The sequence below is a fragment of the Saccopteryx leptura genome, chromosome 1 (genome assembly GCF_036850995.1).
Source record: "Saccopteryx leptura isolate mSacLep1 chromosome 1, mSacLep1_pri_phased_curated, whole genome shotgun sequence".
NCBI lineage: Eukaryota > Metazoa > Chordata > Mammalia > Chiroptera > Emballonuridae > Saccopteryx > Saccopteryx leptura.
Window position 1 is genome coordinate 251700656 of NC_089503.1, and position 27025 is coordinate 251727680.

Sequence of the window (27025 nt, forward strand, 5' to 3'; positions counted from 1 at the left end):
GAAAAAAATAAATAAATAAAAAACAAAACAAACAAACAAACAAAAGGACCAAGGCTGCTGATTTGACCCCAAGATCACTGGCTTGAGCAAGGGGACACTGGCTCAGCTGGAGCCCCTCCCCAAGGCATGTATAAGAAAGCAATCAATGAACAACTAGCCTGACCAGGTGGTTGCGCAGTGGATAGAGCATAGGACTGGGATGCAGAGCAGCGAGGTTCGAAACCCCAAGTTCGCCAACTAGAATGCGGGCTCATCAAGCTTAAGTATAGGCTCACCAGCTTCAGCGCAAGGTCGCTGGCTTGATCCAGGGGTCACTGACTTGGCTGGAGCACCCTAGTTAAGGCACATATGAGAAAGCAATCAATGAACAATTAAGGTGTTGCAATGAAGAATTGATGTTTCTCATCTCTCTCCCTTCCTGTCTGTCTCTCTGACTCTATCTCTGTCTAAATAAATAAATAAACAAACAAACTAATAAATAATGTCCTCCCTGAATGCAGAGGTTTCAGGTTCAATCTCTAGTCAGTGCACAAATAAGAAGCAATCAATAAGTACAGAATTAAGAACTGCCCTGGCTGGATAGCTTGGTTGGCATTGTCCTGAGTGCAAACATTGCTGGTTCGATCCCTAATCAAGGCACATGGAGGAACAGCTCAATGTTCCTGTCTCTCTCCTTCTCTCTCTCTCCCCCTTCCTCTCTTGCTGAATAAATTAAAAATTAAAATAAGTACATAATGCTGGTTTTTAAAATAAAATGAAACAAGGAGTTGATCCTTCTCTCGCTCTCTCAACTCAATAGGGGAGAAAACAACCCTTATCTTCTGAGCACCAGCTGCCTGACCCATGGTGGCACACTGGATAAAGTGTAGACCTGGAATGCTGAGGTCACTGGTTTGGGACCCTGGGCTTGCCTGGTCAAGGCACATACAGGAAGCAACTACTATGACTTGATGCTTCCTGCTTCTCTCTCTTCTTTCTCTTTTCTCTCTAAAAATTAATAAGTTTTTTAAAAATTAAAAAAAACAACTAAGAGCACCAGCTCTATAATTGGCCACATTTGGGTTAGATCCTGTGTATTTGCTGGGTGATAATGACTAATTGTCCTCAATCCCCTGAAACTCAATTACTCAATTTCCTTATCTGGGGAAGGTAGATATTCATGTATTATAACAGCCTGGACCACAGGAAAAGGAATGCACCTCCCTCTCTGGGGCACTTTTTGTTTGTTTGTTTGTTTTTTTTTTGTTTTTTTTTTACAGAGAGAGAGTCAGAGAGAGGGATAGACAGGGACAGACAGGAACGGAGAGATGAGAAGCGTCAATCATTAGTTTTTCGTTGCACATTGTGACACCTTAGTTGTTCATTGATTGCTTTCCCATATGTGCCTTGACCGCGGGCCTTCAGCAGACCAAGTAACCCCTTGCTCGAGCCAGCGACCTTGGGTCCAAGCTGGTGAGTTTCTTTTGCTCAAACCAGAAGAGCCCGCGCTTTAGCTGGCGACCTCGGGATCTCGAACCTGGGTCCTCGGCATCCCAGTCCGACGCTCTATCCACTGCGCCACCGCCTGGTCAGGCTCTGGGGCACTTTTTATGTGCTGGACTGTGAGAGGTGGTTTCCAGAGACCAGCTGTTGATATGGCTACTAGTTATTACTCTCTATGGGAGGCAAGGGATATCCACCACAGGGACACTCAGACCAGGAAGGGGGGGACCAAGACAGGCTACCTACCTCCCCAAGAAAGAACAGACACATTCTTAAGTTACAATAAAAAGTCCAAATATTTCAATATCTTTTATCCCCTCCCACCCTCACCAAGCCAGGTCAATGCAACATGATTCCAACAGAGGCCAGGGCTTCAGTGGCCCAAGTAGGATAGAGGGTGGGGTCCCCATACATGGTGCCCATGAAGTCCCTCACAAAGTCAGGAAAGCGTTTCTCCACGATGCTGGCGCGCATGGCACCCATCAGCTGAAGCTATGGGCAGAGGTGTCAGCGTCAGTCACCTGCACCCGGGATACCCCCACCCCTACCCCCGCCTTGCCCACCCAGGCCACGGGCCCACCTGGTAGGCAATGTTGTGGACAGTGAGGTGGTGCAGAGCAGCGGTGTTGTCACTGTGGAGTAGTGCGTGCAGGAAGGCCCGGCAGTGCCTGGGGACAGGAAGTCAGGGCTCAGCATTGTAAGGTCTTGTCCCCCTCCGTACCTTCCCCCAGCCTCCAGCCCCATCCTCCCCTACTTCTGGCAGGTGGGACAGGCACACTCGGAGTCTATAGGGCGGAAGTCCTTCTGAAACTGCTTCTTCTTCAGCTGCAGGTTCCCTGTAGGCACTAGGGCGGAGCCAAAGCGCTGAGGGAGGAAAGGGGTGGGGAAGGCAGGTCAACCAGGTCTTCACTCTCTCTGGCCCCACCCCCACCTTAGACCACCAACAGGCCCCACCCCTACTGCCCCTGCCCAAAGCCTCACCGCTGTCCTCGTGGGAAAAACGCAGTCGAACATGTCGCATCCAAGAGCCACGCAGACCACCAGATCGGTGGCATAGCTGGGGGTGGGGCCATGGGGGGAGGGAAGCAGAGTACCTCAAACCCTAGTCACACACCCAGACCCCCTTCTGGACCCTCAGACTCCCCCTACACTGGGACCCTCTGAACCGTCCCCACTGGAGGGCCATGTCCTCCTTATTCCCCTCCTAGGCAGGGTGTGTGCTTTCCCCTTACAAACAAGGGGGGAGGGTGGGGGAGGCAGTCAGACGGTCCCCAGGAACAGAGGTCCCCACTGGTACAGCTGTACCAAACCCTGATTTTGTTTTTTTGTGTTTTTTTTGTGTGTTTTTTATAGAGACAGAAAGAGAGAGGGACAGACAGGAACGGAGAGATGAGAAGCATCAATCATTAGTTTTCGTTGCACATTGCGACACCTTAGTTGTTCATCGATTGCTTTCTCGTATGTGCCTTGACCGCGGGCCTTCAGCAGACCGAGTAACCCCTTGCTTGAGCCAGGGACCTTGGGTCCAAGCTGGTGAGCTTCTGAGCCTGCGCTCAAGCTGGCCCCTCGGGGTCTCGAACCTGAGTCCCCGGCATCCCAGTCCGAGGCTTTATCCACTGCACCACCGCCTGGTCAAGCCCAAACCCTGATTTTGGACATACCCAACTCCCATCAGGTATCGGGGCTTGTCCTTGGGCAGCCTCGAAGTGCTCAGTGCCACCATCCTCCAGAACTGGCCCTTGCTCTCACCGCCGCTCAGTCCTCCGATGGCAAAGCCAGGCACTTCCCTCTTGGTCATCTCTGGAGGTACAGAGCAAGGTGAGGGGTGACCAGGCAAATTAAAAATGCTAACCCTAAAACACACACACACACACACACACATACACACACGTCTCTTCCTTCCCTTCATCTCCTCCACCACAGCCTTGCTTTAGGCCTCAGTCACCCTTCCCCGGGCAACTACTCCAGCTTCCTCATGGGCCTGCTGCTTCTAGTCCAACCAGAATTTTTCTGTTGTTTCCCCCTTGGTTCCTGTCACTCTCCTACTCAACAGCCCTCCATGGCTGCCCAGCATCTCAGTGTATGGATTAATGCTGTAGGCTCTAGAGCTCAAGGACTGAGTCCAAATCCCAGCTTTGTAACATCAAAACTATCTGGCTTGGGGTAAGTGACTTAACAGCTCTCTGCCTTAGTTTTCCCTTCTGTTACCTCCAGAACCCCATAGTTCTCACCTTATAGGATGATTATGAAACGCAATGGGTCAATCTGTAACCAGCACTTGGCATAAGACTGGTGGAACACCTAAAAATTGATGTCTATTGGAATTACTATTACCCTACTTTCTAACCCATTCTGCCTCTGGGGCTTGTTGCTTCAGCTGTTCCTTCTGCCTGGAGAACCTATTGGCTCATTAACAACCACTGCTTGAGTAACATCACATGCAAGCCCATGTGGGGCCCTGGGCAATGTCACAAACCATGGTCCTCCCAAACATGGCTCTACCTTCGAGACAGGTGGTCCGCAGGTCTGTGTCCAGCCCACCCTGGATGATAGCAAACAGATTCTGCTTGTCAGGATGCTGATGGGCTGCAATACATCGGTCTAGCCAGCGGACTGATCTGCAAGAGGACCAATCAGCTGTTTGGGCCTGGTGTAGGATATGGAGACAACTCTGAAGGATCAGGGTGTCCACCTCTGAAGTAAGTAGGTGCGCACACACATACACACACACACCTGTACATGGCCTCCTCCACACGTGGCCCTGTCACAGTGCTGCTAACCACGTCGTCCAGCTGCATGATAATGTCTGAGCCTAAGGGGAGGGAGGAGGGTTGAAAATGGCGCACTGTACTAGGAAAGCACCACCTGTTGGGGGCAAAGTGGACACCAAAACTCCCTTCTTGGGTCTTGCTGACTTCCACTCAACCCCCTCAATCTGTTCATATAGCAGGTAGAGAGCTTTGAAAATGCCCATCTGTTCTTGCCTCCCCAGCTAACTCCAGCTCTCCCCAACTAACCTCTTCCCTAGCATGTAGAATAAAATCCCACTTCTGCAAATTTATTCTTTAAGAACAAAACATCAGCCTGACCGGGCGGTTCCCCAGTAGATAGAGCATCGGACTGGGATGCTGAGGACCCAGGTTAGAGACCCCGAGGTCGCCAGCTTGAGCACGGGCTGGCGTCTGACCCAGCTTCAGCAAGGGTCTGGTTTGAGCAAAAAGCTCACCAGCTTGGACCCAGGGTTGCTGGCTCCAGCAAGGGGTTACTCAGTCTGCTGAAGGCCCGCAGTCAACGCACATATGAGAAGGCAATCAGTGAACAACTAAGGTGTCACAATACGCAAAGAAAAACTAATGATTGATGTTTCTCATCTCTCCGTTCCTGTCTGTCTGTCCCTGTCTATCCCTCTCTCTGACTCTCTCTCTGTCTCTGTAAAAAAATAAATAAATAAAAATTTTAAAAATTAAAAAAAAAAAGAACAAAACATCACGTGTACAAAGTGATGTATAGCGAACAACAGCAAGAAGGGAAACCAAGTGTACATCAACAGGGGTCCAGCCCATAATAGAACACGCCTTCCCCACCATTCCAAATTTCAGACACATCTCAAAATCAAAGGCTTTTTCTTGTGTTTATGGCACTCTCATTTGCAAAACCCAAAATGGTTATAATTCTTTCAAAAGTCAAACTTAGTATAAAGATTAATAAAATGTTAATCCAATAAAACTGAAGTATGTACATATGACCTAGCAATTCCACTTCTGGGTATATACTCAAAAGAATTAAAAGCAACGTTTTGGAAGAGATATTTATACACCCATGTTCATAGCATTATTCATAATAGATAAAAGGTGAAAGCAACCCAAGTGACCGACAGATAAACATAAACAAAAGGTTAAACAGACATACAATGCAACATTATGCAGTCCTGGGAAGAGAAATTCTGACACATCCTCCATGTATGAACCTTGAGGATAAGGTTCAGATCTTATCCTCAATAAGCCAGTTACAAAAAGACAAACACTCTATGTGTTCACTTATATGAGATCCCTAGAGTAGTCAAACAGCTCTTAAATTAGAAGGGCAGGAGCCAGAGGCAGGGGGAGAAAGGAATGTGGAGTTACTGTTTAATAGGAACAGAGTCTCGGTTTTGCAAGATGGATAGAGTTCTGGCCATGGCCAGGTTGCTCAGTGTCTAGAGCATCATCCAGACGTGCTGAGGTCATGGGTTCAGTCCCAATCAGGGCACATACAAAGCGACCAAGGAGTGTACAACTTACAACTAAGTTGAACAACGAGTTGATGCTTCTCTCTTCTTTCTCTCTCTCTCAAATGAATTAAAAATTAAAAAATAATAAATAAATCTCTGCCAATTCAATATGAAAAAAAAATCTCATTTAAAAAAATTGCCTGACCTGTGATGGCGCAGTGGATAAAGTGTCAACCTGGAAACGCTGAGGTTGCCAGTTCAAAACCCTAGGCTTCCGGGTCAAGGCACATATGGGAGTTGATGCTTTCTGCTCCTCCCCCCTTCTCTCTCTCTCTCTCTCCCCTCTCTATAATGAATAAATAAAATCTTAAAAAATAATAATAATAAAATAAAAAAATAAGATCACCTGACTAGGCAGTGTTGCAGTGTATAGAGCGTTGGCCTGGTAGACAGAGGACCCAGGTTCGAAACCCTAAGGTCACCAGCTTGAGTGTGGGCTCAGAAGCATAAGCTCTAGGTCGCTGGCTTGAGCGTGGGATCATAGACATGACCCCATGGTCACTGGCTAGACCCCAAAGGTCACTGGCTTGAAGCCCAGGGTTGCTGGCTTGAGCAAGGGGTCACTGGCTAAGATAGAGCCCCCCATCAAGACATGTATGAGAAAGCAACCAATGAACAACTAAGGTGCCACAACAAAGAATTGCTGCTTCTTATCTCTCTCCCTTCCTTTCTGTTTCTATCTCTCTGTCTCTCTCTTTCTCAAGAAAAATAAATAAAAAGATGAGCCCTTGGCCCTAGCCAGTTGGCTCAGTGGTAGAGCGTTGGCCTGGCGTGCAGGAGTCCCGGGTTCAATTCCTGGCCAGGGCACACAGGAGAAGCGCCCATCTGCTTCTCCACCCCTCCCCCTCTCCTTCTCTGTCTCTTTCTTCCCCTCCCGCAGCCAAGGCTCCATTGGAGCAAAGTTGGCCCGAGCGCTGAGGATGGCTCTATGGCCTCTGCCTCAGGCACTAGAATGGCTCTGGTTGCAACAGAGCGACACCCCAGATGGGCAGAGCATTGCCCCCTGGTGGGCATGCCCCGGGTGGATCCCGATCGGGCGCATGCGGGAGTCTGTCTGACTGCCTCCCCGTTTCCAACTTCAGAAAAATACAAAAAAAAAAACAAAAAAAACCTTTTATCATTTGACAGTATTTTTTTTTTCCACTAGAAAAAAAAAAAAAGATGGGCCCTGGCCAGTTGGCTCAGGGCATAGAGCGTCAGCCTGGCATATAGACATCCTGGGTTAGATTCCCTGTCAGGGCACACATGAGAAGGAACCATCTGCTTTTCCTCCACCCCTACTCTCCGTCTTCCCTTCCTACAGCCAGTGGCTTAATTGGTTTGAGCATCAGCCTGGGCGCTGAGGATAGCTTTGTTGATTCCAGCATTGTCCCCCAGTGGAGGTTGCCAGATGGATCCTGGTCAGAGCACATGCAGCAAACTGTCTATCTCCTCTCCTCAAAAAAAAAAAAAAAAAAAAGCCCTGGCTAGTTGGCCTCGCAGTCAAGTGTCAGCCCCGCATGTGGAAGTCCCAGGTTCGATTCCTAGCCAGAGCACAGGAGAAACGCCCATCTGCTTCTCCACACTTCCCCCTCTCCTTTCTATCTCTCTCTTCCCCTCCCGCAGCCAAGGCTTCACTGGAGCAAAAGTTGGGCCAGGCACTGAAGATGGCTCCATGGCCTCCACTTCAGGTGCTAGAATGGCTCCGGTTGCAATGCAGCAACACTCCAGATGGGCACCCCTAGTAGGCATGTTGGGTGGATCCCAGTTGGGGATCCACAGACGTCTCTCTGTCTCCTCACTTCTCACTTCAGAAAAATAAAAAACTAAAAATAAATAAAAATACATAAAAGGATAAAAAGTCCTGAAGATAGATGGTGTAGATGGTTGCATAACCAGAAGAATATACATAGTGCAACTGAACTGGACACTTAAAAATGGTTAAGCCAGCCCTGGCCAGTTGGCTCAGGGTAGAGCGTCGGCCTGGCGTGCAGGAGTCCCGGGTTCGATTCCCAGACAGGGCACACAGGACAGGCGCCCATCTGCTTCTCCACCCCTCCCCCTCTCCTTCCTCTCTGTCTCTCTCTTCCCCTCCCGCAGCCGAGGCTCCATTGGAACAAAGATGGCCCGGGCGCTGGGGATGGCTCTGTGGCCTCTGCCTCAGGCGCTAGAATGGCTCTGGATGCAACAGAGTGACGCCCCAGAGGGGCAGAACATCACCCCGTGGTGGGCATGCCGGGTGGATCCCGGTCGGGCGCATGCGGGAGTCTGTCTGACTGCATCCCCGTTTCCAGCTTCGGAAAAGTGAAAAAGAAAAAAAAAAAAATGGTTAAGCCCTGGCCAGGTAGCTCAGTTGGTTAGAGCATTGTTCTGATATGCCAAGGTTGCAGGTTTAATCCCTGTTCAGGGCATATATAATAATCAACCAATGAACTCATAAATAAATGGTCACTGGCTTGAGCAAGAGGTCACTCGGTCTGCTGTAGCCCTGGATCAAGGCACATGTGAGAAAGCAATCACTCAACAACTAAGGTGCCTCAATGAAGAACTGATGCTTCTGGCCCTGGCCGGTTGGCTCAGTGGTAGAGTGTCGGCCTGGTGTGCAGAAGTCCCGGATTCGATTCCGGGCCAGGGCACACAGGAGAGGCGCCCATCTGCTTCTCCACCCCTCCCCCTCTCCTTCCTCTCTGTCTCTCTCTTCCTCTTCTGCAGCCAGGGCTCCATTGGAGCAGGGTTGGCCCGGGCACTGGGGATGGCTCCTTGGCCTCTGCCCCAGGCGCTAGAGTGGCTCTGGTCGCGACAGAGCGAAGCCCCGGATGGGAAGAGCATCGTCCCCTGGTGGGCATGCCGGGTGGATCCTGGTTGGGCGCATGCGGGAGTCTGTCTGACTGCCTCCCCGTTTCCAGCTTCAGAGAAATGCAAAAAAAAAAAAAAAGAACTGATGCTTCTCATCTCTATCCCTTCCTGTCTGTTTGTCTCTATCTATCCCTCTCTCTGTCTCTGTCACAAAATTAAAAACAAAAGCCTGACCTGTGGTGGCGCAGTGGATAAAGTGTCAACCTGGAAATGCTGAGGTCGCCGGATCGAAACCCTGGGCTTGCCTGGTCAAGGCACATATGGGAGTTGATGCTTCCAGCTCCTTCCCCCTTCTCTCTGTCTCTCTCTCTCCCTCTCACTCTCCTCTCTAAAAATGAATAAATAAAATAAAAAATTTAAAAAAAAAAAGCATTGTAAAATTAAAAACAAAAAATCAACCAATGGGCCCTAAACAGATGGCTCAGTGGACAGAGCATCCTCCCGCACGCACTGAAGTCACAGGTTCAATCCCCCAGTCAGAGCACCTACAGGAAGCAGTCAATGAGTACACAACCAAATGGAACAATTAAGTGAAACGAATTGGTGCTTCTCTCTCTTCCTCTCTCTCTCTCTCAAATCAATGCAAAAACTTTTTAAAAATCAACCAATGAATGCATATATAACTGAAAAAACAAATGGATGTTTCTCTCCTTTCCTCTTTCTTTAAAATCAATAAATACATATACATATACATATATAATACATATACATATACATAAACTTAAGTGAGAGAGACAGAACCAGGAAGGGAGAGAGATGAGAAGCATGAACATGTAGTTGTTCATTGATTGCTTCTCACATGTCTTTTTTTTTTTTTTTTTGTATTTTTCTGAAGCTGGAAACGGGGAGAGACAGTCAGACAGACTCCCGCATGTGCCCGACTGGGATTCACCCGGCATGCCCACCAGGGGGAAGCTCTGCCCAACAGGGGGCGATGCTCTGCCCCTCCAGGGCGTCGCTCTGCCGCGACCAGAGCCACTCTAGCGCCTGGGGCAGAGGCCAAGGAGCCATCCCCAGCGCCCGGGCCATCTTTGCTCCAATGGAGCCTCGGCTGCGGGAGGGGAAGAGAGAGACAGAGAGGAAGGAGGGGGGGTGGAGAAGCAAATGGGCGTTTCTCCTATGTGCCCTGGCCGGGAATCGAACCCGGATCCCCCGCACGCCAGGCCGACGCTCTACCGCTGAGCCAACCTGCCAGGGCCTCACATGTTTCTTGATGGGGGTAGTTGGGGTAGGAGTGGCTCCAGCTGAGCCAGTGACTGCTTGCTTAAGCCAGCGACCTTGGGCTCAAGCCAGCGAGCATGGGATCATGTTGATGACTCCACGCTCAAGCCAGATGTGCCTGCACTCAAGCCAGCGACCTTGGGGTTTCAAACCTGGGACCTCAGCATCCCAGGCTGATGCACTATCCACTGCGCCACCACTGGTCAGGCTAAAAAATTAAATTAAATTTAAAAATTACATTAGTGTTCACTTTGGCAGCACATATATTAAAACTGGAACAATTCGGAGAAGATTAGCTTGGCCCCTTCGCAAAGATGCCACATAAAATTCACCAAGACTTCCATATTTAAAAACAAAACCAGTCTGACCAGGCAGTGGCGCAGTGGATAGAGCGTCGGACAGGATGCAGAGGACCCAGGTTCAAGACCCCGAGGTCGCCAGCTTGAGCACGGGCTCATCTGGTTTGAGCAAAAGCCCACCAGCTTGAACCCAAGGTTGCTGGCTCCAGCAAGGGGTTACTCGGTCTGCTGAAGGCCTGCGGTCAAGGCACATATGAGAAAGCAATCAATGAACAACTAAGGTGTTGCAACACGCAATGAAAAACTAATGATTGATGCTTCTCATCTCTCTTCGTTCCTGTCTATCTGTCCCTGTCTATCCCTCTCTCTGACTCACTCTCTGTCTCTGTAAAAATAAAAAATAAAAAATAATTTTAAAAATTAAAATAAAAAAAAAGCCACTTACAGAAGATCACATGGGGTATTACTTCATTTACATAAAATGTGTAGAAAAGGCAAATCTATAGAGACAGAAAGATTAGGGCTTAAGGAAGGAGGAATGGGAAACCACTAATAATGAGTATGGGAATTTTTTTTCAGGGGGTAATAAAAATGTTTTGAAATGAAATTGTTGTCATGGTTTTATAACTCTGTGAATATACTGAAGTGTACATTTTAAATGGATGTATTATATGTGCATAATATCTCAATAAAGCTGTAAAAAAGACAAGAAAAACCTGACCTGTGGTGGTGCAGTTGATAAAGCTTCAACTTGGAACGCTGAGGTTCCCAGTTCGAAACTCTGGACTTGCCCAGTCAAGACACATACATGAAGCAATTACAAGTGGATGTTTCCTGCTCCTCCCCTTTCTCTCTGTCTCTATCTCTCCCTCTACTTTCTCTAAAATGAATAAAATCCTTAAAATGAAAAAACAGCCTGACCAGACGGTGGCGCAGTGGATAGAGCGTCGGACTGGGAGGCGGAGAACCCAGGTTCAAGATCCCAAGGTCGCCAGCTTGAGCGCAGGCTCATCTGGTTTGAACAAGGCTCACCAGCTTGGACCCAAGGTCGCTGGCTCGAGCAAGGGGTTATTTGGTCTGCTGAAGGCCCGCAGTCAAGGCACATATGAGAAATCAATCAATGAACAACTAAGGGGTGTCACAATGAAAAACTAATGATTGATGCTTCTCATCTCTCTCTGTTCCTGTCTGTCTGTCCCTATCTATCCCTCTCTTTGACTCTCTCTGTCTCTGTAAAAAAAAAAAAAAAAAAAAAAAAAAGAGAGAAATAAATAAAACAGACAAATGGAGAAAATAAACCAGCCAGAAGCTGGTTTTAGGAGAAGATCACAAATTCAAAATCAATAAACCCCTAGTAGACTGATCAAGAAAAATGGAAGGCCCTGGCCAGTTTGTTCAGCAATAGAGCGTCGGCCCAGCGTGTGGAAGTCCCGGGTTTGATTCCCGGTCAGGGCACACAGGAGAAGCGCCCATCTGCTTCTCCACTCTTCCCCTCTCCTTCCTCTATGTCTCTCTCTTTCCTTCCCACAGCCAAGGCTCCTCTGGAGCAAGGTTGACCTGTACACTGAGGATGGCTCCATGACTTCCACCTCAGGCGCTAGAATGGCTCTAGCAGCAACAAAGCAATGCCCCAGATGAGCACAGCATCACCCCCTGGTGGGCATGCTGGGTGCATTCCAGTTGGGCACATACGGGAGTCTGTCTGCCTCCCCACTTCTAACTTCAGAAAAATATGAAAAAGAAAAAGAAAAGAAAAATGGGATCATGCCTGACCAGTGGTTGCTCAGTGGGTAGAGCATCGACCTGGGATGCTGAAGTCCCAGGTTTGAAACCAAAGGTCAACAGCTTGAGGACAGGTTCATCTGGCCTGAGTGCAGACTCACTAGCTTGAGGGCAGGGTCGCTGGCTTGAGCCCAAAGGTTGCTGGGTTGAAGCCAAAAGTCACTGGCTTGAGCAAGAGGTCACTGGCTCAACTGGAGCTCCCCTAACCCCAGTCAAGGCACATATGAGAAAGCATTCAATGAACAACTAAGTTGCCACAACGAAGAATTGATGCTTCTCATTTCTCTCCCTTCCTGTCTGTCTGTCCCTCTCTCTATCTTGCTGAAAAACAAACAAACAAAAAAAAAAAACAGAATAATAAGAGAATATTATGACCAAATTTGTGCCAAGACAGTTAAAGTTCAAGGAATGGTCAAGTTCCTTGAAAAATCCAACTAAGCAAATCTGACCCAAGAAAAAATATAAAATCTGAATAGCCCTATTAAGATGTTTAATAAATCAAACTCATCACCAAAAACCCATGAAGAAACTCCTAGCCCAGGGAATATTACAGCAAAATTTTATGAACACACTTAACATAACATCTAAAACAGGTGGATGGGGGGTGGTGTCTGATTTGGTATATACTTAAAAGTTGCCATAAGATAAAAAAAAAAATGCAAGCCTGACCAGGTTGTGGGGCAGTGAATAGAGTGTCAAACTGGGATGCTGAGGTTTCAGGTTTGAAACCCTGAGGTCACCAGCTTGAGCCCAAGCTCATCCGTCTTGAGTGCAGGCTCACCAGCTTGAGTGCAAGGTCACCAGCGAGAGCATGGGATCAGACATGATCCCATGGTTGCTGGCTTGAGCCCAAGGTTGCTGGCTTGAGCAAGTAATCACTGGCTTGACTAGAGCCCCCAAGTCAAGGCACAAATGAGAAGCAATCATTGAACACCTAAAAGTGCCACAACTACAAGTTGATACTTCTCATCTCTCTCCATCCTGTGTGTCTCTGTCTCTGGAAAAAAAATAAATAAATAGAAGGTTCAGAAAGAATGTGCCGTCTACAGCCATACCACCCTGAACGCGCCCGATCTCGTCTGATCTCGGAAGCTAAGCAGGGTCGGGCCTGGTTAGTACTTGGATGGGAGAAAGAATGTACCATAAATAGCTTGTCTCGTAATGAGAAAAATTAGAATAGATTTGAATTTGCTTTTATCTCCTTAAACTCAGGAAGAATATATATGAAACTAGAAATAGTGGTGGCCTGTGGGAGTGAAGGAAATGGATAGAGGACAAGCATGGGAAGGGCATTGTTTCCTGTACACATCTTTATATAGAAATGTATACAAATGTATTTCTGTTCTATAATTAAAAACTTTTTTTATTTAGAAGTTAAATTTAGGCCCTGGCCCGTTGGCTCAGCAGTAGAGCGTCAACCCGGCATGTGAAAGTCTTGGGTTCGTTCTGGTCAGGACACACAGGAGAAGTGACCATCTGCTTCTCAAAGCCTCCCCTCTTATCTCTCTCTCTCTCTCTCTCTCTCTCTTGCTCTCTCTCTTGCTCTCTCTCTCTCGCTCTCTCTCTCTCCCCCCTTCCCAAAGCCATGGCTCAAATGGTTCAAGCAAAGTTGGCCCCAGGTGTTGAGGATGGCTCCATGGCCTTGCCTCAGGTGCTAAAATAGCTCAGTTGCCAAGCAACAAAGCAGCAGCTTCAGGTGGGCAGAGCATCGCCCTATAGGGGGACTTGCCAGATGGATCCCAGTTGAGATATATTCGGAAGTCTGTCTCTCTACCTCCATGCCTCTCAATAATAATAATAAGAGCCCTGGCCGGTTGGCTCAGCGGTAGAGCGTCAGCCTGGCGTGTGGGGGACCCGGGTTCGATTCCCAGCCAAGGCACATAGGAGAGGCGCCTATTTGCTTCTCCACCCCTCCCCCTCCTTCCTCTCTGTCTCTCCCTTCCCCTCCCGCAGCCAAGGCTCCATTGGAGCAAAGATGGCCCGGGCGCTGGGGATGGCTCCTTGGTCTCTGCCCCAGGCGCTGGAGTGGCTCTGGTCGAGGCAGAGCGATGCCCCGGAGGGGCAGAACATCGCCCCCTGGTGGGCAGAGCATCGCCCCTGGTGGGCGTGCCAGGTGGATCCCAGTCGGGGGCATGCGGGAGTCTGTCTGACTGTCTCTGTCTCTCCCCGTTTCCAGCTTCAGAAAAATACAAAAAAAAAAAAAATAATAATAATAATAATAAGAAGAAGAAGAAGAAGAAGAAGAGCCTGACCAGGCGGTGGCACAGTGGATAGAGTGTTGCACTGGGATGCGGAAGAACCCAGGTTTGAGACCCCAAGGTCACCAGCTTGAGTGCGGGCTCATCCGGTTTGAGCAAAAGCTCACCAGCTTGGACCCCCCAAGGTTGCTGGCTCGAGCAAGGGGTTACTTGGTCTGCTGAAGGCCCGCGGTCAAGGCACATATGAGAAAGCAATCAATGAACAACTAAGGTGTCGCAACAAAAAACTGATGATTGATGCTTCTCATCTCTCTCCGTTCCTGTCTGTCTGTCCCTATCTATCCCTCTCTCTGACTCTCTCTCTGTCTCTGTAAAAAAAAAAAAAAAAAAAAAAAAAAAAAGAACACATTGGACCTGACCAGTAATAATGTAGTGGATACAGCATTTACCTGGGACACGAGGTCCCAGGTTTGAAACTCCAATGTTGCTGGCTTGAGCACCAACTCATCCAGTTTGGGCACAGACTCACCAGCTTGAGCACAGGCTCACCAGCCTGAGCATAGGATCATCAAGATGACTCTGAGGGACCCACGTTCGAGACCCCGAGGTCGCCAGCTTGAGCGCAAGCTCATCTGGCTTGAGCCAAAAAAAAAAAAGCTCACCAGCTTGGACCCAAGGTTGCTGGCTTGAGCAAGGGGTTACTCGCTCTGCTGAAGGCCCACAGTCAAGGCACATATGAGAAAGCAATCAATGAACAACTAAGCTGTCGCAACGAAAAACTGATGATTAATGCTTCTCATCTCTCTCTGTTCCTGTCTGTCTGTCCCTATCTATCCCTCTCTCTGTCTCTGTAAAAAAAAAAAAAAGATGATTCTGAGGTCACTGGCTCAGCCAAAGCCCTCGGCCCTGGTCAAGGCAGTATGAGAAGCAATCACTGAACTAAGGTGACACAACTATGAGTTGATGTTTCTCTCTTTATCTCAAAAAAACAAAACAAAACAAAAAACCACTTAAGTTTCAGGCAAATATCTCTATAGCATTTGAACTTTTGATTGCATTGTGTGCCCATCATAAAGTAAAATCATTTTCCATCACAGTATATTTGTCCCTCTTTCCTCCCCTCCACTCTCAATTTTTTTTCTTTAAAAACAAATCGAGGCCCTGGCCGGTTTGCTCAGTGGTAGAGCGTCGGCCTGGTGTGCAGGAGTCCCGGGTTCGATTCCCGGCCAGGGCACACAGGAGAAGCGCCCATCTGCTTCTCCACCCCTCCCCCTCTCCTTCCTCTCTGTCTCTCTCTTCCCCTCCCACAGCTGGGGCTCCATTGGAGCAAAGTTGGCCCGGGTGCTGAGGATGGCTCTGTGGCCTCTGCCTCAGGCGCTAGAATGTCTCTGGTTGTAACAGAGCAATGCCCCAGATGGGCAGAGCATCGCCCCCTGGTGGGCATGCTGGGTGGATCCCGATCGGGCTCATGCGGGAATCTGTCTGACTGCCTCCCGTTTCCAGCTTCAGGAAAAAAAAAAAAAAAAACAACAAAAAACAAATCGAAACTGATGAGGCCTGCAGGACCTACCCAAGTCACCTACTTGTCCTCACCTCCACTCTCCCCTTCTCTCACTCAGCTCCAGCCAGGCAGGCCTCCTTACTGTTCTTTCAACATGCCAATATTGGTCCTACTTCAGGTCCTCTGCATCGGCTGCATCCTCTTTCCAGAACACACGTTCTTCCTTTGAACACCTAGTTTATTTCTTCTCATCCAGTTTTCAGGCCTACAGTAGCCTTCCCTGAGCCCACAGACTGAACTATGTCCAATAGTTCCACATACTTGGCCTTCATGGTCACAGCCCCAAATTTATATGTGTACATATGCCTTTTAGACATTTTTAAATAATTCATTTGAAAAAAAATACAAAATACAGCCTGATCTGTGGTGATGCAGTAGATAAAGGGTCAAGCTGGGCCCTGGCCAATTGGCACAATGGACAGAGCATCAGTCTGGTGTATGGATGTCCCAGGTTCAATCCTGAGTGAGGGAACACAGGAGAAGTGACCATCTGCTTATCTTCCTCTTCCCCTCCTGCAGCCAGTGGCTTGATTAATTCGAGTGTTGGCCCAGGGTGCTAAGAGTGGCTCCGTTGGTGCCAGAACATCAGCCTTAGGCACTAAAAATAGCTCAGCTGATCCAGCATTGGCCCCAGGCAGGGGTTGCTGGGTGGATCCTAGTCAGGGTACATGTGGGAGTCTGTTTTACTATCTCCCCTCCTCTCACTTAAAAAAAGGGGAGGGGCACCTTGAATGCTGAGGTCATTGGTTTGAAATCCTGGGCTTGCTAGGTTAAGGCACATACAAGAAGCACTTACCGTATTTCCCCATGTATAAGATGCTCCCATGCATAAGGCACACCTTAATTTTGGGGCCCGAAATTTGAAAAAAAAAAATGTATTACATAAAGTTATTGAACTCAAGTAAAAAATCTACAACGAGTGCAAAAATAAGTGCAAAGAAGCAGGAAATGCAAGTTAAAAAAAATCTACAGCCTGACCTGTGGTGGCGCAGTGGATAAAGCATCGACCTGGAAATGCTGAGGTCGCCAGTTCGAAACCCTGGGCTTGCCTGGTCAAGGCACATATGGGAGTTGATGCTTCCTGCTCCTCCCCTCTTCTCTCTCTCTCCCCCCCTATCCTTTCTAAAATGAATAAATAAAAAATTAAAAATAAATTTTTAAAAAATCTACAACCACTGTATAAGATGCACCCAGTTTTTAGACCCCAAATTGTTTTTTAAATGGTGCATCTTATACATGGGAAAATATGGTACTATTTATTGATGCTTCCCAGTCCTCACCCCTCCTTCTCTATTTCCTCTCTCTAAAATCAATATATAAAATTTTAAATATTTCTATATATATTGATATATATACATCTACACATCTACACATGGTTCCAAATGTTCAAAGTGATAGATATATGAATTTACCAGAAATTCCACCTGCCCTTTGTTCCGCCTGACTCCCTGACCTCACCCTTACTTACTGGATAATTGCCCCTGAGGCAGAAGAGTTCCAAGAAGCTGTTCAACCAACTTACGGAGGAGCGTTCCAGAAAGCCGAAACCATAAATCCGCAGGAAGGGACATACCAGCACTTTTTTTTTTTACAGGGACAGAGAGAGAGTCAGAGAAAGGAATACAGCTAGTGCTCGACTTACGACCATGATTGGTTCCAACAGACCGGTTGTAACGCAATTTGGTCATAAGTTGAATAGGCTATATGTACAGTACTGTGAAATGATGTTATAAAAATCTTTAAGTAAAAAAAAAATCTTTAAGTCGTATTTTATCATAATTTTCTTTCATTATTGTTATATATCATAATTTTCTTTGTTCATTTTATGCCATTTGTATCATCTCTACACCATTTTGTTTATTTTTACATTCGTCAGGTTTAAGTAAAACACTGCATTACCAGTACAACTGGTTTAATATTTGCAAAGACAATTTCCTCTTGGTAGACATCTTGGGAGGGCTTTGATGAAAAATATCCAAGACACAAAACACAAATTGCTGTACTGAGTCTGGGATAACAGTTGAAATGGTGCACGCAGAGATGGTAGTGCTGCCAGAAGCTGGTCCGCACTGTCATACACCCAGCTTTTATTTGGCCCTAGCCAGTTGGCTCAGTAGTAGAGCAACAGCCTGGCATGTGGAAGTCCCAGGTTCGATTTCTGGTCAGGGCACACAGGATAAGGGACTATCTGCTTCTCTACCCCTCCTCCTCCCCCTCCTCTCTCTGTCTCTCCTCCCCACCAGCAGCCATGGCTTGAATGGTTCAAGAAATCTGGCCCCAGGAGCTAAGTAGGATGGCTCCATGGTCTCGGCCTCAGGTGCTAAAATAGCTCGGTTGGAGCAACAGAAACTGAGCAGCAGCCCCAGATGGGCAAAGCATCACCCTGTAGGGGGTTTACTGAGTGGATCCTGGTGGGGGGCCCAAGCAGGAGTCTGTCTCTGCCTCCCTGCCTCCTGCCTTCCACTTAAAAAAAAAAAGGTTTTATTTATTTATTAGAGAGGGCAGAGAGAGAAAGAGATTGAGAGAGAGAAGGGGGGAAATGGGAAGCATCAACTCCAATATGTGCCTTGATCAGGCAAGCGTGGGGTTTCGAATGGGTGACCTCAGCGTTCCAGGTCAATGCCTTATTCACTGCACCCACGGGTCAGGTAGTAACCCCCAAAATTTTTAAAAATAAAACAGGATATTCACTGAAAAGTTTCTTGTTCATCAAAGGATGACAAAGGGATACAAGTAAACTTTTAGGGGTGATGGATATGTTCTGTATCTTGATTGTGGAGAAGTTTTCACAGTCAGATACATATTTCAAACCTATCAGAGCATACACCTTAAATATGTTCAATTGATTGCAAGTCAATTATACCTCAAATGAAAATAAGTGGAAAGGTCTGACCAGGTGGTGTAGTGGATAGAGCGTTGGACTGGGATGTGGAAGGACCCAGATTCAAGACCCCAAGGTCACCAGCTTGAGCGTGGGCTCATCTGGTTTGAGCAAAAGCTCACCAGCTTGGACCCAAGGTCACTGGCTCGAGCAAGAGGTTACTCAGTCTGCTGAAGGCCCGTGGTCAAGGCACATATGAGAAAGCAATCAAGAACAACTAAGGTGTCGCAATGCACAACAAAAAACTAATGATTGGGCCCTGGCCGGTTGGCTCAGTGGTAGAGCGTCGGCCTGGCGTGCAGAAGTCCCGGGTTCAATTCCCGGCCGGGCACATAGGAGAAATGCCCATCTGCTTCTCCACCCCTCCCCCTCTCCTTCCTCTCTGTCTCTCTCTTCCCCTCCCGCAGCAGAGGCTCCATTGGAGCAAAGATGGCCCGGGCGCTGGGGATGGCTCCTTGGCCTCTGCCCCAGGCGCTAGAGTGGCTCTGGTCGCAACAGAGCGACGCCCCGGAGGGGCAGAGCATCGCCCCCCGGTGGGCAGAGCGTTGCCCCCTGGTGGGCGTGCCGGGTGGATCCTGGTGGGGCGCATGCGGGAATCTGTCTGACTGTCTCTTCCCGTTTCCAGCTTCAGAAAAAAAATACAAAAAACAAAAACAAAAACAAAACCCTAATGATTGGTGCTTCTCATCTCTCCGTTCCTGTCTATCCCTCTCTCTCTGACTCTCTCTGTCTCTGTAAAAAAAAAAAAAAGAAGAAGAAGAAGAAAAAAATAAGTGGAAAAATTTTAAAAACACCCATCCACCTGTCTACTGGTTCCCTTCCACCAGGGAACCTATCTTTCAGTTTGTTTCTTTTTTTTCTTTTTTATTCATTTTAGAGAGGAGGGAGAGAGACAGAGAAAGGGGGTAGGAGCAGGAAGCATCAACTCCCATATGTGCCTTAACCAGGCAAGCCCAGGGTTTCAAACTGGGGACCTCAGTGTTCCAAGTCAATACTTTATCCACTGCGCCACCACAGGCCAGGCCTCAGTTTATGTTTTTTTCCAGAGATACTCTATGTAAATAAAAGCAAATTATGTATGTGCTTTTTTTGGTTTTGTTTTCTCATACATATTGAAACATACAACACTCTCTACCTACACTGGGTTTTTTCCCCTTTCTAATTATGATGTTCTCACCAGTGCCTGTCTCCCTGTGGACTGTAAATTCCATGGATGAGGTGACATCCAGCCCTTTAACTATGAGTAGAAGGTAAAAAAAACAAAAAACCTCTATGTATGGAGGGAATTGAAAGTACCATCTGGTTGGAAGATGGGAGGATACCAACCTGTGTTTCAGTAGCACTTTACAAGATTGAAAAAATGCTCATTGTCTTTATTAAGCAATAGGGAAGATTTATTTTTTTATTTTTTATTTATTTATTTTTTTTATTTATTCATTTTTAGAGAGGAGAGAGAGACAGAGAGACAGAGAGAGAGAAGGGGGGAGGAGCTGGAAGCATCAACTCCCATATGTGCCTTGACCAGGCAAGCCCGGGGCTTTGAACCGGCAACCTCAGTGTTTCCAGGTTGATGCTTTACCCACTGCGCCACCACAGGTCAGGCTATTTTTTTATTTTTCTGAAGTTGGAAACGGGGAGGCAGTCAGACAGATTCCCGCATGCACCCCACTGGGATCCACCCAGCATGCCCGGGGGGGCGGGTGGAGCCATCCTCAGCGCCGGGGCCAACTTTGCTCCAATGGAGCCTTGGCTGTGGGAGGGGAAGAGAGAGATGGAGAGAAGGGAGAGGGGGAGGGGTGGAGAAGCAGATGGGCGTTCTCCTGTGTGCCCTGGCCGGGAATCGAACCCAGGACTCCTGCACGCCAGGCCGACGCTCTACTACTGAGCCAACCCGCCAGGGCCAAAGAATGGGGAAGACTGATGTAGATAGGAGGAGCCTAATCCTCTCTTGTTGCCCCTATTATTTCAACACGTCTTAGCCCAATTAATTTACAATTTAAAAGTAATAACAGCAATAAGGATAATAAAAGATACTATATATCACACACTGTGCTAAGAGATTTACCGACATTAATTACATCATAAATCTTGTGAATTACAGGCATTTGAGTTGGCTCAACCGAAGCTCGGGCAAGGGGAGTGACTTGCCCAAAGGCACGAAGCATATAAGGAGCCTGAGCTCCTCGAAAGTCACGGGAAGGGACGGCTCCACGGGATCTACTCACCCAGCGCGTTCTGGATCTCCATGGACCTCTCTGGACTCAGGTGGGTCTCCTCGCCGTCGTAGGGAGAGCGGAAGCGGACGCCCTCTTCTGTCACCTCGGACAGGGACACCAGAGACACCATCTGGAAGCCGCCGCTGTCCTGGGGGAAACCCACCGCAGGGCAGTTAGGAGAGGGTTTAGGCGAGATTCACCTCCGGAGAGCGTCCTCACGTCCCGGCCCCGACCCCACCTCACCGTCAGCAAATTATGGGGCCAATTCATGAAGCCGTGGAGACCGCAGGCTTTCTGGATAAGCTCAGGGCCCTGGGTTGAGGTCGGAAAAGGGGACGAAAGAAAGAGTTATGTTAGGCGTGACCGTGATCCTCGGAGCTCATGTGGGGGAACAAGGATGGCCAACTTGGGTCCCCGCCGCTCCCTCACGCACCGCACAAGGCCTGTGACACCAGGGGCGCCAAACAGGTGTTTGTCGACTGACTTTTGGAGGCATGCCTATGAGGGCTCCCCAAGCTCCGTCACCACTCCGTACGGGCAGAACCCACCCACCGGCCTCAGACCCAGATGATAGGTGTTGCCCAGGCAGATGCGGCAGCCCAGCGCATCCAGCTGCTCCGCCGTAATGCCCTTCATGGTGGCCTGCGTGCCCACTGGCATGAATACTGGAGTGGCCACCGGCCCGTGCGGCAGTCGCAGCTCTCCAGCCCGGGCCCTGGAGCGGCTGCATTCGGCCACCAGCCGAAAGATCCGCGGGGCTGACTCCAAAGAAGTCTGGCTGGCTGCCGCCGCCATCTTGCCTGCCAGAACCACGTGGGCATGAAACATCCTGGACCGCGCCATATTGGCTCGCGTCACGTGAGGCGTAAGAACAGGCGAGGGGCCCGTAGAGCGTCAGGGGTTCCATAGCAACGGAAACCCGCAGGCTAGTCTTTTCCAGACTTGCAGTTCCTCCAAACGCAGCAGCCCACTTCTGCGAAGTGTCAAAAATCGTCTCGTGTCTGACCGATGGTGCCGCAGTGGATAGAGCATCGACCTGGGACGCTGAGGTCCCAGGTTGGAAACCCCAAGGTCGCAGGTTTGAGCGCGGGCTCCTCAGCGCAGGCTCACCAACTTGACAGCGGGGTCGCCGGCTTGAGTTTGGGATCATTAACTTGACCCCATGGTCGCTGGCTCGGCTGGACACCCACCATCCTCAAGGCACATATCATGTGACCAATCGCCCTCCCTAGGAAGGACAGTCCTTTTGTAAGTTCCGTCCTCCCTCAAAAAGTGTCCTCCTTTTTGATATTGGAAGACTAATCTGTAAATGTCTGTATTCAATCAATGCATAGTCGATCAATTGCGTGTGATGTGATGTATTTGTATCTAAATGAGTACTTTTTTTCTTACAATTATTAAAAATTAATAGGCATTAAGCATAATTACAATATAAAATATTACAAATGTATTTATTATGCATTTATCATATGATAGTGTATCATTGTTGCAATGAATGTTTCTTTCATTTAAGATACTGTTTTCTTCAATTTATTTTTGTCCTTTTCATTGTAAAAAAGTTGGTCACCTTACATATAAGGAGCAATCGAGCCTGACCAGTTGGTGGCGCAGTGGATAGAGCGTCGGACTGGGATGCGGAAGGACCCAGGTTCGAGACCCCGCGGTCGCCAGCTTGAACGCGGGCTCATCTGGTTTGAGCAAAGCTCACCAGCTTGGACTCAAGCAAGAGGTTACTTGCTCTGCTGAAGGCCCGCGGTCAAGGCACATATGAGAAAGCAATCAATGAACAACTAAGGTGTCGCAACCAAAAACTGATGATTGATGCTTCTCATCCGTTCCTGTCTGTCTGTCCCTATCTATCCCTCTGTCTGACTCTCTCTCTGTCCCTGTTAAAAAAAAAAAAAAAAAGCAATCAATGAACGACTAAAGTGCTGCAATTACAGGTTGATGCTTCTCATCCCTCTCCTTTCCTCTCAAAAAAAATTTTTTTCTTGGTGATCATTTTGTAAGTTATATAAATATCTAATCACTGTATTGTACACCTGAAACTAATATTATATGTCAACTAGTTGGGGGAATAATAGCATTTCGGAATAAGGACGTTATGAAGGTTCAATGAGAATAGATGTGTATATACTTTACAGGGTGCCTAACACAAGTTCTTGTATGGTTTGTTCATTGCTTTGTCCCAAGAGCTTAAAATAGGATAGCACGTCCTGAGTCAACATTAGTTTTTTTTTGTTGTTGTTGGTTTGTTTGTTTTTTTTGTATTTTTCTGAAGTTGGAAACAGGGAGGCAGTCAGACAGACTCCCGCATGCGCCTGACCGGGATCCACCCAGCATGCCCACCAGGGGGCGATGCTCTGTTGCAACCAGAGCCATTCTAGAGCCTGAGGCGGAGGCCATAGAGCCATCCCCAGCGCCCGGGCCATCTTTGCTCCAGTGGAGCCTCGGCTGCTGCTGCTGCGGGAGGGGAAGAGAGAGACAGACAGGAAGGAGAGGGGGAGGGGTGGGGAAGCAGATGGGCTCTTCTCCTGTGTGTCCTGGCCGAGAATCGCACCCGGGACTCCTGCATGCTCTACCACTGAGCCAACCGGCCAGGGCCTTGTCTTGTTTTGTTTTAAATTTTTTTTTTTTTTTTTTACAGAGACAGAGAGAGAGTCAGAGAGAGGGATAGCTAGGGACAGACAGACAGGATTGGAGACAGATGAGAAGCATCAATCATCAGTTTTTCATTGTGACACCTTAGTTGTTCATTGATTGCTTTCTCATATGAGCCTTGACCATGGGGCTACAGCAGACCAAGTGACCCCTTGCTTAAGCCAGGGGCCTTGGGTCCAAGCTGGTGAGCTTTGCTCAAACCATATGGGCCCGCGCTCAAGCTGGCGACCTTGGGGTCTCGAACCTGGGTCCTCTGCATCCCAGTCTGATGCTCTATCCACTGCACCACCACCTGGTCAGGCTGTTTTGTTTTTTAATCAACATTAGTTTATTCGATGAAAGAAGGAATCCCAGATTTACAGAAGGGGAGACTGAGGTCCAGAACCTGGCCACATTATTCGTTTGTTCATTCAGTGTACACCTACATATACATCCCCACTAGTGCCAGCCTCCATGCCGCACAGGGATGAGAGAGGCTGAGTCACAGATTTATTAAACACTGTGTTCCACTAATAATAGCAGTATAAAATATACTGCTCCAAAAAATTAAGGGATATTTTATCGCTTCATATTCATTGTGAAATATACCCTAATTTTTGTGAGCAGTATATGTGTAATGCTGACAGTTGCTATTGTTGGAAATGGGGCTGGTATCCATCCTGGCCAGCAGAGGGCGCTATTATCTGAGAATCCTTCCTCTTAGGAACTCTGGCCTAATTGGGCTGATCTGAGCAAGACTCTGATCCTCTATGAACCTCAGGCTAATGATGCCAGTTTCTCAGGTTAGTGAAGAGTCCTCCCTGAGGCCACATCTAGGAAACACCCACCTAGGAAGAGGCCTACCCCAGGGCCTTTGCTGTTGCCATTGTCTGCAACATTCCTCTGATTTTCCCTTGGCTATCGCATATTTTCACAATTGGTTGCTCTTAATTCCCCACCCACACCCCCTTTTTTTAGAGAGAGAGAGATACAGGACGAGCTGCTCCTATATGTGCCCTGACCAGGTAATCAAACCTGCAATCTCTGCGCTCTAGGTGACACTCCAACCAACTGAGCTATCCCACCAGGGCTTAATTTTTTTGTTTGTTTTTATTCAATGATAGAGACAGAGAAAGGGAGAGAGAAGAAGAAAGGGAAGCATCCATTTGTTGTTCCACTCAGTTGTGCATTCACTGGATGCTTCTCGTGTGTGCCCTGACAGGGGATTGAATCCCCAACCTTGTCGTTTCCAGAGGACACTCTTAACCAACTGAGCTAAGTGGCCAGGGCCTTTTTTTCCCTTCTTTTTATTTTCTTTTTTTCTCTTTCTTTGAGAGAGAGGGGGAGGAAGAGGGAAAGGCATGGGGGGAGACAGACAGGAAGGGAGAGCAATGAGAAACATCAGCTCATAGTTGTGGCACTTTAGTTGTTCATTTATTGCTTTCTCATACATGCCTTGGGAGGGGGCTCCAGCAGAGCCAGGGGCCCCTTGCTTAAGTCATTGGCCTTTGGCTTCAAGGCAGCGACTAGGGGATCATATTGATGATCCCAGGCTCTAGCCAGTATCCCCCTTGCCCAAGCTGATGAGCCTACGCTCAAGTCAGATGAGCCTGCATCCGGGTTTCGAACCTGGGACCACAGTGTTCCTTGTAGGAATATTTTAAACTATTGATTTAAGTTTTCAAAGGATTATAAAGGACTGTTCAGGTGTTCTATTTTTTTTCAAGTCAATACAGGTAAGTAGAGTTTTTCTAATATATTCATTTATCTAAGTTGTCTGATTTATTGACCTATAGTTGCTCCTAATGTCCTCATAAAATTTTATTCCCTTCTTTATGGATTTCAAATGCAGAGGTTTGAGTTATTCATAGTCCTTGCATGATGGCACCTTATCACGCCAGTCCATACAAGATCTTTCTCTCCATCCTTTCTTCACTGTAATCCTTAATAGACTATCTCCACAGCCTATGGGTTTCTCCAAATTTTTTTGATATTAAAATAACTTCTCCAGCCTGACCAAGGGATGGTGCAGTGTATAGAGCATCAGCCTGGGACTCTGGGGACCCCAGTTCAAAATGCCAAGGCCACCAGCATGAGCATGGGGTTGCTAGCTTGAGCGTGGGATCATAGACATGACCCCATAGTCACTGGCTTGTGCCCAAAGATTGATGGATTAAAGCCCAAGGCCGCTGCCTTGACCCCAGGGTCACTGGCTTGAGGAAGGAGTCACTGGCTCAGCTGGAGACCCCCTCCCAAGGCATGTATGAGAAAGCAATCAATGAACAACTAGCCAGACCAGGCAGTGGCACAGTGGAGAGAGCATCAGAATGGGATACAGAGGACCTAGGTTCGAAACACTGAGTTCACTGGCTTGAGCACGGGGTTGCTGACTTGAGCATATGGTCATAGACATGACCCCATGGTCACTGGCTTGAACCCAAGATTGCTGACTTGAGCTCAAGGTTGCTGGCTTGAGCAAGGGGCACTGGCTTGGCTGGAGCCCCCTGGTTAAGGCACATTAAAAAAAAGCAATCAATAAACAACTGAAGTGCCGCAATGAAGAGTTGATGCTTCTCATCTCTCTTCCTATCTGTCCCTCTCTCTATTTTTCTCTGACTCTATAGGACACACACACCAAAAAAATGAACTGAAGTGCCGCTTCTCATTGAGTGTTGATCCCATTGATCAGTGCATCTCATTGACAAATGAGTGCTGATACTTCTCATCTCTCTCCCTTCCTGTTTGTCCATTTGTCCCTGTCTGTCTCTCTTGCTAATATAAATAAATAAATAGCCTGACCTGTGGTGGCACAGTGATCTGGAATGCTGGGGTCACTGGTTTAAAGCTGGTGCTTGCCTGGTCCATGAACATATGGAAGTTGATGCTTCCTGCTCCTTCCTCCCCCCTTCTCTCTCTCATATTCTGTCTCAAAAAATGAATAAATAAAATCTATAAATAAAAATAATAATAAATAAATAACTATTCCAGTTTCCCTCTATGTTATGGTAACCCTTAAATATTTTTGTACATTCCATAACCCTGAAATTCTCTGCTTTGTTTAAGCTGTGTCTTTAGCCTGACCAGGCGGTGGCGCAGTGGATGGAGCATCGGACTGGGATACAGAGGACCCAGGTTCAAGACCGTGAGGTCGCCAGCTTGAGCACAGGCTCATCTGGTTTGAGCAAAAGCCCACCAGCTTGAACCCAAGGTCGTTGGCTCCAGCAAGGGGTTACTTGGTCTGCTGAAGGCCCACAGTCAAGGCACATATGAGAAAGCAATCAATGAACAACTGAGGTGTTGCAACGCACAACGAAAAACTAATGATTGATGCTTCTAATCTCTCTCCGTTCCTGTCTGTTTCTATCCACTGTACCACCGCCTGGTCAGGCGACTTTGTACTTCTTATTTATTTATTTTTTATTTTATTTTTTAAAATTTATTCATTTTAGAGAAGGGGGGAGAGAGGGAGGGGAGGAGCAGGAAGCATCAACTTCCATATGTGCCTTGACTGGGCAAGCCCAGGGTTTCGAACCGGCGACCTCAGCGTTCCAGGTCGACGCTTTATCCACTGCACCACCACAGGTCAGGCAACTTTGTACTTCTGAAACATTCCAATAATCTTTACCTTTTACTAACAAAT

The 27025-nt window shown here is 47.8% G+C and overlaps 1 protein-coding gene and 1 non-coding gene across 2 annotated transcripts; one reads left to right on the forward strand and one right to left on the reverse strand.

Moving 5' to 3' along the window:
- Positions 1-1751: 1751 nt before the first annotated feature.
- QTRT1 (queuine tRNA-ribosyltransferase catalytic subunit 1) lies at positions 1752-21663 on the reverse strand. The gene is made up of 10 exons (XM_066346301.1): positions 21298-21663; positions 20989-21057; positions 20755-20893; positions 4216-4294; positions 3985-4100; positions 3144-3282; positions 2464-2539; positions 2237-2346; positions 2063-2150; positions 1752-1974 (listed from the first exon to the last, which is right to left on the reverse strand). Exons 1-10 carry the CDS (start codon positions 21586-21588, stop codon positions 1822-1824), a joined length of 1260 nt encoding a protein of 419 aa, XP_066202398.1. The 5' UTR covers positions 21589-21663; the 3' UTR covers positions 1752-1821.
- Positions 10051-10158, forward strand: LOC136390288 (U6 spliceosomal RNA). Its single transcript, XR_010748707.1, has one exon. It is a non-coding gene; the product is annotated as a U6 spliceosomal RNA (small nuclear RNA).
- Positions 21664-27025: the final 5362 nt, after the last annotated feature.